This window comes from Lissotriton helveticus, chromosome 8 (genome assembly GCF_964261635.1).
Source record: "Lissotriton helveticus chromosome 8, aLisHel1.1, whole genome shotgun sequence".
Classification (NCBI taxonomy): Eukaryota; Metazoa; Chordata; class Amphibia; order Caudata; family Salamandridae; genus Lissotriton; species Lissotriton helveticus.
Window position 1 is genome coordinate 740,171,881 of NC_136069.1, and position 11,930 is coordinate 740,183,810.

General features: G+C 40.3%; 1 protein-coding gene across 3 annotated transcripts in view; it reads right to left on the reverse strand.

Annotated features, from left to right (window-relative positions):
* The window catches only part of LOC144772891 (acetylserotonin O-methyltransferase-like), a 667,360-nt gene extending 655,690 nt beyond the window's left edge, over positions 1-11,670 (reverse strand). For all 3 annotated transcript variants that reach the window (XM_078657558.1, XM_078657559.1, XM_078657557.1), the window contains exon 1: positions 11,553-11,670. In XM_078657558.1, coding sequence (XP_078513684.1) covers positions 11,553-11,663 — 111 coding nt within the window. In that variant the 5' untranslated portion in view covers positions 11,664-11,670. The remainder of the gene's footprint in view (positions 1-11,552) is intronic.
* Positions 11,671-11,930: the final 260 nt, after the last annotated feature.

Below are 11,930 nucleotides of genomic sequence, written 5' to 3' on the forward strand. Positions count from 1 at the left end.
GCATACCATTCCATTGGGACAAGATAGTGAAATGGACTTTAGGTTCCCTAAACTCAGAATTTAATAACACATCTTTTAGTAAAGATAGTTTGTAAATTGTGTGTTTGAAAATGCCACTTTTAGAAAGTAGCGTGAACACAAAAAGATAATGGATGGAGTGCTGAAACTTTTCAGACACTCACCCACGTCACAGATCTGAGTTGAATCCATCATCGTTCTTTAGCTCGCTTCGCCACCCCAGTTCAGACCCAACCATATGCAAATCAGTCTTGACCCGGTCTTTCATGGGAACGGTCCAGGCCGAATTGCCAAGCCAGATCTTCTCACGACTGGAAACAAGCATGCTGTGACCGGTTTCAGGGTAATACCCCTCATCAGCCAGGCTAACTTCAATCTAGTGGCAAAGTGAGCAAGGGACCCATATCTGGGCCTACCCTGCCAACTTAGGGCGAACAAACCAAGCACAAAAAGATGATGGACGGAGCACTGAAACTTTTCAGACACTCACTCCCAGTCACAGATCTGGGTTGAATCTATCATCTTTCTTTAGCTCACTTCGCCACCCCAGTTCAGACCCAGCCATATGCAAATCAGTCTTGACCCTGTTCCTCATGTGAGCAGTCCAGACTGAACTGCCAAGCCAGGTCTTCCTTGGAATGTAAACAAGCGTCCTGGGACCGGTTTCAGGGTAACACCCCTCATCATCCAGGCTAGCTTGAAACCAGTTGCAAAGTGAGCAAGCGACCAACATCTGGGCATATCATGCCAAATTATGGCGTCCAAAGCAAGCACAAAAAGATGATGCGCTGAAACCTTTTAGACACTCACCCCAGTCACAGAGCTCGGTTGAATCAATTATCATTCTTTAGCTCACTTCGCCATCCCAGTTTTTGCAATTTTTGATAGTAGGTATTTTCTTGGGTAACCATTCTATATGCCTCTGCTGGTTTGTGTATTGACTGTCTGCTTTTGGAGTGACAGAGTCTAGTGATATGCATTCACTAAAGACAGCCACTGGGAGGGGTTGAGGCGTGTCCTGCCTTTCCTGGGAGACTCATTGCTGGGCTGAATAGACCTTGGTTGCCTTTAGAGTGGTGAGAAGAGTTTCCCTTGCACCTAAATAGGATTTGTCTCCTTTGCACAATGCTGTCTCTACCTCCTGTGGTCCTGCTGCACCAGAGAGGACAGAACTAGTTTAGTCTGGGCTCAGAGACCCTTGTCACAAAGACAAAATGGGGTATACGTAGTGGACCTTAAATCCCAGAGAAATAGATCACTTTAGGACTCAAGATAAACCTTTGCCAAGAAGAAGAGCTGGAGAGCTGGAGAGCTGTGAGGAGGAGTACAGCCCCTTTGCTGTTTGCTTTGCTGGGTCAGCCTGCAGTTGCTGTTCCTACCAAGGAAATGACAAAAATTGGTACTTTGCTGAGAAACCTGCTTGAAGAAGACTCTCCAAGGGCTTGTATGTTCTAGGCTCCTGTTCTGTAAGTCTCAGGGACAAAATGATTTCACCTGGAACCCACTGACCAGCACCTGGAATCCGGTGTGGACTCCTGCATTCAAAAGAACACCAATTCCAGTTCCTGGGCCCTGAGAATTGTGTCGTTGGTCTTGCAACACAAAGAAAACCAACTCCAATGCTGACAGTGGCGCCGCAACCTGCAGCGAGGCCCGGGACAACGCCCATGAAGGGCACGATGCACTGCCTGTCTACACTGCAGCTCCAACTTTCGACGCCTTCAATTATTGGTCTTTCTGACACCAGCACTCTCACTGTCACCACCAGTGCCTGCATCCCGTTATCATGCAGTCAATAACCAACAAGGGTGAATTTACGAATCTTCGACTTCGCATCGCCTCACAGTAACCGATACCCCACGCCAGACTCAACTGACTTCTCCTGTACTGGGCTCGACGCATTGCCTTCTCATGGACTTGATGCTTCGCCTCCCCATGGCAACATGGGAACGGGCCTCAACCCCAGCACTGATGCCTCACCTCCATAACACAGTGCATTATCCAAAGAATTTGTTGTAAGGTACTGCTGCTTGGGGGTCCGAGTGACTCCGTGCATCTCGCGGTTGGTGTCCTACTTTGGATTATTGCCTATCACAATGTCATAATAGGCCCAGGTGGAGCTATTTGTTTTCTACAAGTTCTATTTATGAGATAACTGTTTTAAAGTCATATTTTAATATGTGTAGGTTGGAATATTTGGTCTTGTTTGGTTTAGATAATGATACTTTATTTTTCTAAACAGGTGTGGTGTTTATTTCTGGTGTTTTCACTGCATTACTGTGAGTTTGGGTAAAAATACTTTAAACAATGCCTTTGGGTTAAGCCAGTCTGCTCGTGCCAAGCTACCAAGGGGGTGAGCAGGCGTTATCTAAAGCGTGTAGCCCCCTTACCCTGACTAGAAGCAAAGGTGCGTACTTAGACAAAGGTGCATACCTCTGCCACCTATTGACCCCCAGTTCTAACAGTGCTCTAATGTTTAGACCTGAGAGGCCAGTCACCTGAAGCACAAAATACAAATAGGAATGTTACTTGAGAGATTTAGACTGAGTGTGCTCTGTGCCTTGCTTGCGGGTATAGACTGCTTCTGGAGAACTGATACTGAATGTCATTTCAGAGCTGTAACTATTAACACACATGATCCCTTGTTTCTCCAAGATATAGTGTGAAGTTGTTGGGAAATTTGTGTTTGGTTATGAAACCACACCCCACCATGTAAGATGCATTGTGTAGTTCACCTTAAAGGGCTTTGTAGTCCTCTCTTCCCTACAAAAAGTCTCCAAGGCAAACAGTGGGTACCAAAGAAAGTTACGTTTTGAGCCTCTTCATCCCCTATACTCTTTACTAATTTTCCTATAATGCAGATGGTCTGCAGCTCCTCCAGACTTAAGGCAGCGTTCTGCTCCTGCCTTGCTCTTGAAACTAAATCTGGAAGACAAGACCTTTTACATGCTGAACCCCCACTCCATAGCGTGCCTTCCACTGTGGCTAGAATCTGTCCACAGTAGTGATGATGTGGCTCTTGGCAGGCAGGCTTCCCTTTCCTCCTACCTCTTCCTGAATGCGCTTTCTGTTACCCTTCTAACTAGCCATCTGTTTTCTGTACCATTGCCCGATAGCCATGTGAGCAGATTAAATCCTCACATTTTTTCTCTGATTGATTTTGCCAATAGAAGAGCACAGGTGAATTCTAAAGCAGATTGCCTGCTAGGTGCACTTGTTGATCTTACTATCAAATAACAAACTGGTTATTTTTACAGTGCTTGCACATGTTTACGGTTTATAGTGCTGTGAATAACAAGTGATCATCATTAGCCAAGCCACTTAACTGATTTTAAAACTATGAAATGGGCAGTTGGCCCTGCCACTATCACACTTGTGACTAGAAGGTTTAAAATAATGAGGATGATAAATAGTTTTATATAGTGTGTAATGCCAGAGGTTTGCAGCTATAGGCTCTGTAATACCCAGTGTTACACAATGTAATGCTACTCATTTTATCTATGCTGGATGGATGCAAGGCTGAGCTGGTCCTGCTGGAATTCAACCACACAGTAATATCAGCAGGGGACACGTAACCTACTGAGCAGACATGCTAACTAGGATTCATTGTGCAAAAATACTAGAATCCCACTTGAATAAGACAATTTCTCAGGAAGTACAGTAATAATAAATTCACAAGTCTTCCAACGAAGAAAGTGTAATTTAATGTTTTTGGCACTTGATCTAAATCACTAGTGGTGAATGACCATCCCAAACACACCAGCCGTAAACACACGAAGCAATCACACTGACGTCGAGTCGATTCAGCATCATTATAAAAGAAACAAGACTGCCCCCAGTGAGATCCAACCCCCATCTCACGTCTCAAAAGTTAAACAAGGGGATTACATATTGAGAATCCAGCGAGGAAATGGTCAGTATTACCAGTAACCCTACCCTGCGCGGCCGGAAGCAATGTTGCAGGTGTCTTCACTCTTTCAGGTGACATAAATGTTCATGCTTGTTTTTTTACCTCACTCAATAGCTATCTAATGCTAAGGCATTTAATATGTTTACATTTTCACAAGCAACCCACTTGCTGCCTGCTGAGGAGGGAATTATTTAAAAATCTCATGAGTCACATACACATTTATGGGTGCTTTGTTTGGACCCCCGGAATCAGAATTCCCATTACAAATGTTCAAGGCTGAGTTTAGATGAACATTCTTCCCGCCAGGGATGTGCAGATTCCTAGCACCATTAGCAACCCAAACAGCGCCTCACATTGTTCAAGCCCTCCCTAAAATTCACCAACACAAAAGTTACTAGGGGTTCAATATGCATGTTTTATTTGAGATATTTGGACAAGTCTTTGTATTTTATAAGGTCGCCTTTCTTTCTAATTATGTTTCATCATGTTAAATCTTGGTAACACAATCCACACAAATACACTCCATGAGGAAATAATTCTAATCAGCATGATTTCACTCAACGTCACACACTTCCACACTACACAATTCAACTCTATCCATTTTCATTCAACACCACATAATTCAACAACAAACTACATATTTCAACTCAACAACACAATTACACAACATACCACATACATCCAAACCACCCCACAGAATTCCACATCATGCCAGAAAATTCAACAGAACACCACATAATTAAAATCTACAACATTCAACTACACAACACAAAAAGCCATTCCATACAACTGCACTCAATGACACACAATTACACAACACATGATTCCAGTACACTCAATTCCACATTATTACTATACACATATTTCAACTGCACCCCATTCCCCTTAATTCCCCTACACAATTCCACTCTACACCACACAATTCCAATCCAGCCCACATAATTCCACTCCTACCACATATCCAGTCTACGCAATCCAAAACACAAGCGAAAAAGACATTGTCAAATACAGCGCCACAAATACAAGACCAATTTGCATTGCAAATGCTTGTTTTGCTTTCATTTATGCTGCTCTACAGCCATTCTGCTACACAACATTACTTAAAAACTTGCACAAATAACTCTCTCATGGGCAAACCATTTTGGCTTTGCCAGTGCTTGTTTTAATGGGAACAGGCACAATAATATAATGAAGGCTGGTGATATGTCAGTAAGGTGGCAGCCTTATTATTGTATGTATGAAATGAAAGAATCACTGTTCTGCACGTAGTGCCAGTGAAATGTTTTGAGAACAGATTTGAAATTGATCATTGTACAAAATCCAAAATGAGTTTTTTCTCCATTTTCCGAACCTTCTTTTTCTCATTGCCTCTTTCTATCTGTTACACTTTAATATTTTCTCCGTATTGATGTGTTTTATTCTTTTCGTTTTTTTATCTCTGTCATTGTTTTCCTTCTCTGTCATTCTCTCTCCTCATGTTTTAGTTTACAATCTGATTCCATCTCTTGGATTTGTACTTGTAATTTTATCTGTATAGCGCTTACTAGGATTAGTGGTGGTTTGGTATAGGGAAATATGAGCATAGTATTAGTATTAGTACTCAAAGGTACAAGTTAATTTGAGTGAAGGACATGTGAGTCTGTTAGTTGGATTGAATAGAGTAATGGAGGGATAGAGGAGGGAAGAAAATCAGAAGTGTTAATTGGGAGATCATAGTAGTAAGTTGAGGTCTGGGATGAGTAAAGGAGTGATGGAGGAGGGAGAGCCTGTAGTAAGGGATTAGGGAGAAAGAATCAAGAGTAAAAAAATAGGTTTGGAATGAGTGAAAGGAGAGATAACATCAGGGAGAATTTAGTAGGGTTGTTTGGGAGATCCCAGTAGTAAACTAATGTTTGGGGTGAGCAAGGAGGTGTAGAGTAGGTCCTCCTTGCTGCCCACAGCCCAGTATAATGTCATCAGGGACAGGGATGTTGTGCACCAAGAGATGAATGAGGCTTTCAGGGCTGTGTAGCTGTATCTTTTTCCTTGCACTCAATACAAGTGTATCCAAAACAACCAACCATGTGTGGCTTAAGTGAAAACTGTTTGTTGTGCATTGGACTCATTACACAAGCTCACTACTTATTTACAAAACTACCAATATCATACTCCTTGGATGACAGGTGGACTAGCAAGAAAGGACTGCTTACAACATATTTTAATAACACACAAAGCACTTTTTTTTTTGTTTACAAGCCTTTATTTGGTGATTAATAAAAATCATTTCAAACAGAGATAAAACACAGTATGCAAACAAAAACATTATTTGTATATAAATTTAAAATGATTTTTTTAGCAGCATTAATAAGGGGCAACAATGAATAAGATGCATTTGTGCAATGTTGCTAGAAGACTATTTCCAAACCGTATCATAAAATTTTATAATACGCTTTATCTTCAGTCTTAAAATTAGTAAATCCTGTAACAAATATAATATAGAATTTGTGCATGGTTTATTAAAAGTAGATTTTAAAAACAAATTTTTCATTTTGATCACCATTTTGCATTAACAGCATATTAAAGACCTAACTATTAGAATCGGTTTGGCTAGTAGTTTTTTTCGGCTATAAAGATTAACTTTACAAATTGGGAGATCAGGCGAAGCGTTGACCCAGAGAGACAAGTAATAATGGCGTGTCGAGATTTTCTCACCCCAAATTCGTTAAAAATAGGTCTTAACAGAGTCTTTCGCTCTTCTAGCAAATGGGGGCATGTAGTCACAATGTGTATTAAAGTTTCATCATAGGAACCACATAACCTACAGAGGTTAGAGGACCAATTTTATTCCCATTTGGGTATTCCGTCCTTAGTGGGGTATCTCCCAAACCGCAATAACATAAATTTGTCCTGTAAGAACGATTTTAGGTGGGTCAACAAATATGATTCGGTTTCTAAATTAATAAATTAGTTAGTAATTCACCAAGAGTGATGTTTTATTCTAAGCTCATCTTTATCTAAGATAATCGATAATAGGTTGGCTGATCTATTTAATGTTTGTTTATAAACAGATTTGCTCCTCTCCTCTTCTTAAAATGTTGGGCAATTGAAAATATTTAAACTCTCGCTTAAAAAGGATCTCCAGCTGCAAGCATACTCATACTTTGTTATCTCCTGCCAACATTGGTTGGCAAGGGTATCTTGTTCTGAGCGATATAATGAGTATAGCATTTTTAAAAAGGCAAATTGTCGTACCAGAGATTGCCTTTTCAGACCAACTTCTAATCTGAATTTAGCATGTCCTATGTGCTTGGGAATCCTAAAAACTGATTTAAAAACTTTTATTTGCAGGACATCAAGAATTTTCGTGTCTTTACCACAAAAAATCATTGAGCCATAAGTCAAGGATGGAATCAACTTTGCTTTCATGACCTTCAATAGATGCTTGTGATTTGGACTTGACAACTTATCCCTCAACTTTCTAAAAGCAAATGGCAATGCTGTTGCCTTTGCTTTGAGATTAATAAAGTGCTGTTTAAAAGACATATTATCGTCAAATGTTATTCCTAAGTATTTATAACATTTTACAGTTTCAATATGTAACCCATTAATGTTCCATTCTTTCTTATCTGATTTTTTACCACCTATAATCATTATTTTTGTCTTTTTGGTATTCATTTTCAAACCATTAAGGGTTATATAATGATTAAAAGAATCAATGACTTAATAATATGGTGTCATCTGCATATTATAAATACTTAATATCATTGCCTAAGAGTGAGGGCAAGTGGGCATTAACTTCTTTGAAGTGTCTAGGGAGATCGGCCATAAATAAATTAAAAAGGCATGGGGCAAGTACACAGTCTTGTTTCAGACCAGTATTAGTATCAAGACGGCGGGTAGTACTTTTGCCATCTCTGATTTTGATCTGAACTCATGTATTGGAATATAACAATTTCATCATATCCAGAAATTGTTTTGGGATACCCCAATTCAAAAGTTTAGCCCATAGCAAATTTCGAGGAACAGAATCGAAAGCGGCTTTAAGGTCGACAAAACAAATATATAACTTTTGCTTTCTATATTTTGCCCCATCGCCTAATAAAGTCAGTAAAATCAAATTTGTGCTGGTTGATTCTCCTCTTTTAAAACCGGTTTGGAAAGCTGGAATTAGTTTGTTTCTTGAGGCCCAGTCTTCCAGGTCTTCAAAGAGGCAACTAGAAAAAAAATGTAGCCTCCACAACAGTCAATGCAATGAGTGGATAGTTTGCAGGATTGTCTTGAGGGCCACTTTTGTATATTGCCTGGATTATGCTTCCTTGCCATGAGTTGGGAACTGTTCCAGATTTGATAACGTCGTTAAATAAAATCATTAAAACCTCAGGCCAATACTGAAGATTTGCTTTAAAAATTGAATTTGGAATCCCGTTGGGGCTGGGCGCTCCGTTCAATTTGATTCTGTTCAATGCTTTTTTGACTTGCTCTACATGCCAAAACTCAGTTTCTTGTGGATTCGTCTGGGCAATGAGCGGGACATGCTCCTTAGACCGCAAGCCCTCAATATGTGACTCTGATTGATCGTTAGCCTGGTCAGAACTGTGTTTTCTGGCTTCATCTCTACTTGGAACTTAATAAGTTCAGGTGGCAACTTCTGAATATAAATTAATGAACTCTAATTGTGATTCTTGATTTCTCAGCACAGGGTGGTAGTCCACTACAGAGACTATCATCCTACAACGTGCTTTAAAAATGTGTGTCTATGTACTTTGTTCACATCACCATCAAAATAACCTTTATAGTACAGGTTAACTTGCATGTATGTTACTATTAAAACAAATTCTAGAAATGTAGGCTTAGTACTGACAACTAATATATTTTTTAAGTGGCTGAAGAAATGTTTTTGTAGTCTTTAACCATATGGGATTAGCCATGTAGCCTGTTTCATGATAAAAATAAAAACAACATAACTGTGAAACTGTCGAACGACGTGGGAGGTTGTGGATAAACAGTGTGTCATATTTCCATAAATTATTACATTTGGTTGGGTGGCTCCTTTGAACATCATACGAGTGGACCATGTTTGGGTCCAACACTACTATTAAATGGCATTTAATGCATTTTTTATTCAAACTGGAAAATGCAGGCGTTTGCGGTATCAGATCAACTTACTAATTGCACATCTGTTAATTAACTTAAATAACAAAAGACAAACAGTAAATATGAACCCTGAACAGAATAAACACACATAAAACAATGCATTAGATATTTCTTGACTTGCAGTCCAATCATTATGATTTCTCAAAAAGACACAAGGTCCCGCAACAGGATGATATTTATTTTTTTAGGAGTAAGAAGCTGGTCTATAGGAAAGTCTCAAGAGTAACCAGCTGTTATGCTTTACCACTGCCAGCATTCAGGTCGTGGCTAGAGACACAGCCTCTCATCCACCAGGGCATTATCACTATTGACCAAGAATCTGGCTGTTTGCAAATGTCAAAATGGCACAGTTTCTTAGATAGCATTCTCATAATTCAATTGTACTGATAGAAAGGATTCATGGAAGGGAATCAAAAGGGTTTGCTGTTCATTTCATCCAAACAGCAGCAAAGACAAGAAATCTAACCCTGATTAAGGTGGTTGATATATTGAAAGGGTGTTAATCTTTAACCACAAAACACTACTTATTCAGTTTAGTACTTTAGAGGAGCCCTACACAGGAGCACAGCTGAGCGGCCGGGTAATCTGTGCCTTTTTAGTTCGAACCTTGGCAGGGCATGCGCTGCTCTGAGAGCCATGCTGTATTGGAGTATGTACTTGAAGTCCCTCCCACTCTGCCGATATTTGTCATAGGCTTGTGTCATTGTTCTTCGTTAATGCTGGCTTCTGATTGGCTATTAGGCTTGTTAGTCCCTCCTTAGTACTGCCTTGTCTTCATTTGCAACCCATGCGGAATGGCCCTTTTACTTTGGGTGTTACACAGTACGTCTTCTTAAGACTCTAACCACTATTTTCTTTAATGAGTTTCTCTTACTGCAGGGGAGTCTCTTATGCACAGTTGTGACCACTGGCTTGTTTATTTAACTCGTAGTAAATGGGGAGCTCTTCAGGTGCCATGGGAGACAAAAGGGGGCAACTCAGGGATGCCTTCAAGTATTTGGAATGCAATAGCTCTTGCATTTCCAAGAGTTTAAGCTTTTGGCATTGTATATTACATTGCCTTTTATTTATGTTTTAAAAACCAAAACATAAATAAAAGGCATTGTCATTCATAATCCCAATAGCTCAAAGTTGCGTAAATGCAAAACCTATTGCATTGCAGATGCTTGTTAAAACAGGTACTGAGCGCACTTGTATCATGAAAACAACATGTATTGTCACCTGTTGGCCTGTGGCAGAAAGTTTTTATGAAGTACGTGCGGATCATCCTGTTCTTATTAACCGGGTGTGCATAAAAGCAAATGCGCCTGCTTCGCTATTAGCTAGGAAAGCAGAGGGCAAATATGCTTACTGCTACCCATCACAGGCACTTTGACTATAAACACAACTGATAACTACAAAGTATTAAGGGCCATTGCCAACTGATACAAGACTCAAATATGGAACATCCAGTCTATAAAGCTTCCTCCAGACTCATACGCAAGACAGGATTCACATGACTGTGCCAAATAAGCTGCAGCAACTCTCACCCCTTTCTACACCAGGGATGGAATGCATTATGCCAACAAGGATGCAGAGGTACAAATAGTGCCAGCAGTCAATTTACTGCCTTGTACAATGCCCTTGCAAGCACAACGCTCTAGTGTCTCCATCCATAGCAAAATCAGACCTGTAGATCACTTCCCCAGCCTTATCTTGACAGCTGCACCATACTTTATAATCACACTCTCCAAGCACAATGTTTTCACCATTTATAAACCATAATCTTACAGGACAGCAAGATAATTTTAAACTGGGCATGCTTTGCGTCAGTGGTAAATGGAAATCAATAAATGCACACTGGCCCTCATTGCCAACCGTCCTTTTAAAAGACAAACATGATTTGCAAAATACTTGTTAAAAACGTGAATGTAAAATCCATGTAATAGGAGTTTATTTATATAATTTGGTCATTAACTGCGCGACCATACAGTGTCGCTTGAAAATATATTACATTCCGTTTCATTTTTCATTTATTTCACGTTTTTTTCTTTGTGCTGCTCGCGTTTCCTTCCTTTCTCTTCTTGAGCATCATTGACTTCAATATTAAAGAAACGTCGAGCCTAAGCTTAGTCAGGGATCCAGGGCATCGTGTATCTCCGCCCTCAGCCGAGCAGAGATCGACTGCTTCTGTCTGATCCTGCCCGGGCTGAGTGTATTCTCCGAAGAGAGCCGAAGAGCAGGCGATGCAAGATGCCACGGGGATACCAGATATTACACAACACCTGTTAGATAGTAGGAACTTGTGTTCGCTGCGCCAGACTTTAGGACGAATAAACAGTTCCTTTCAGTCTTTTGCTTTATAAATTTCAACTGCTGATTTAAAGAGATATTACCCTTTTTGCTATTTTTCTCAATGTTTCTACTTTCTGACGGTTTTGGTTAGGAGAAATCATTTCTAAAGTAAATCGATATGTTATATTTACTTCTCGCGAAGTCTTGAGTTTCCTACCTTAGAGGCAATAAATCCATCTCTGTATTGGAGGATCAGCCTGGGATACTGCAGGTCTTCGGAAGAGCTCTTGATGTCCATGTCTGATAGATTTGTGTCTGAGGTATTCATGTTTTGAGTAAACCGCTTCTGCTTCAACAATTACAGGGCGAGGACTCCGATGGAAAAGCTCATGTTACGCCTCTCATGGCCTAGTGCCAGGGGCCGCCGCCAAGCTCTTACTTTTGAGCAGAGACTGAGCGTGTTAAATATTACTAAGCAACCGTATAGGACCTACAGCACAAATGATAATTCTTTAACTAGCGCTCATTATACCGTTTACAAAAGGAAGGAGGCAAGTATAATCTCAGGAAAGATTGAAAATCGCAACACGCACGG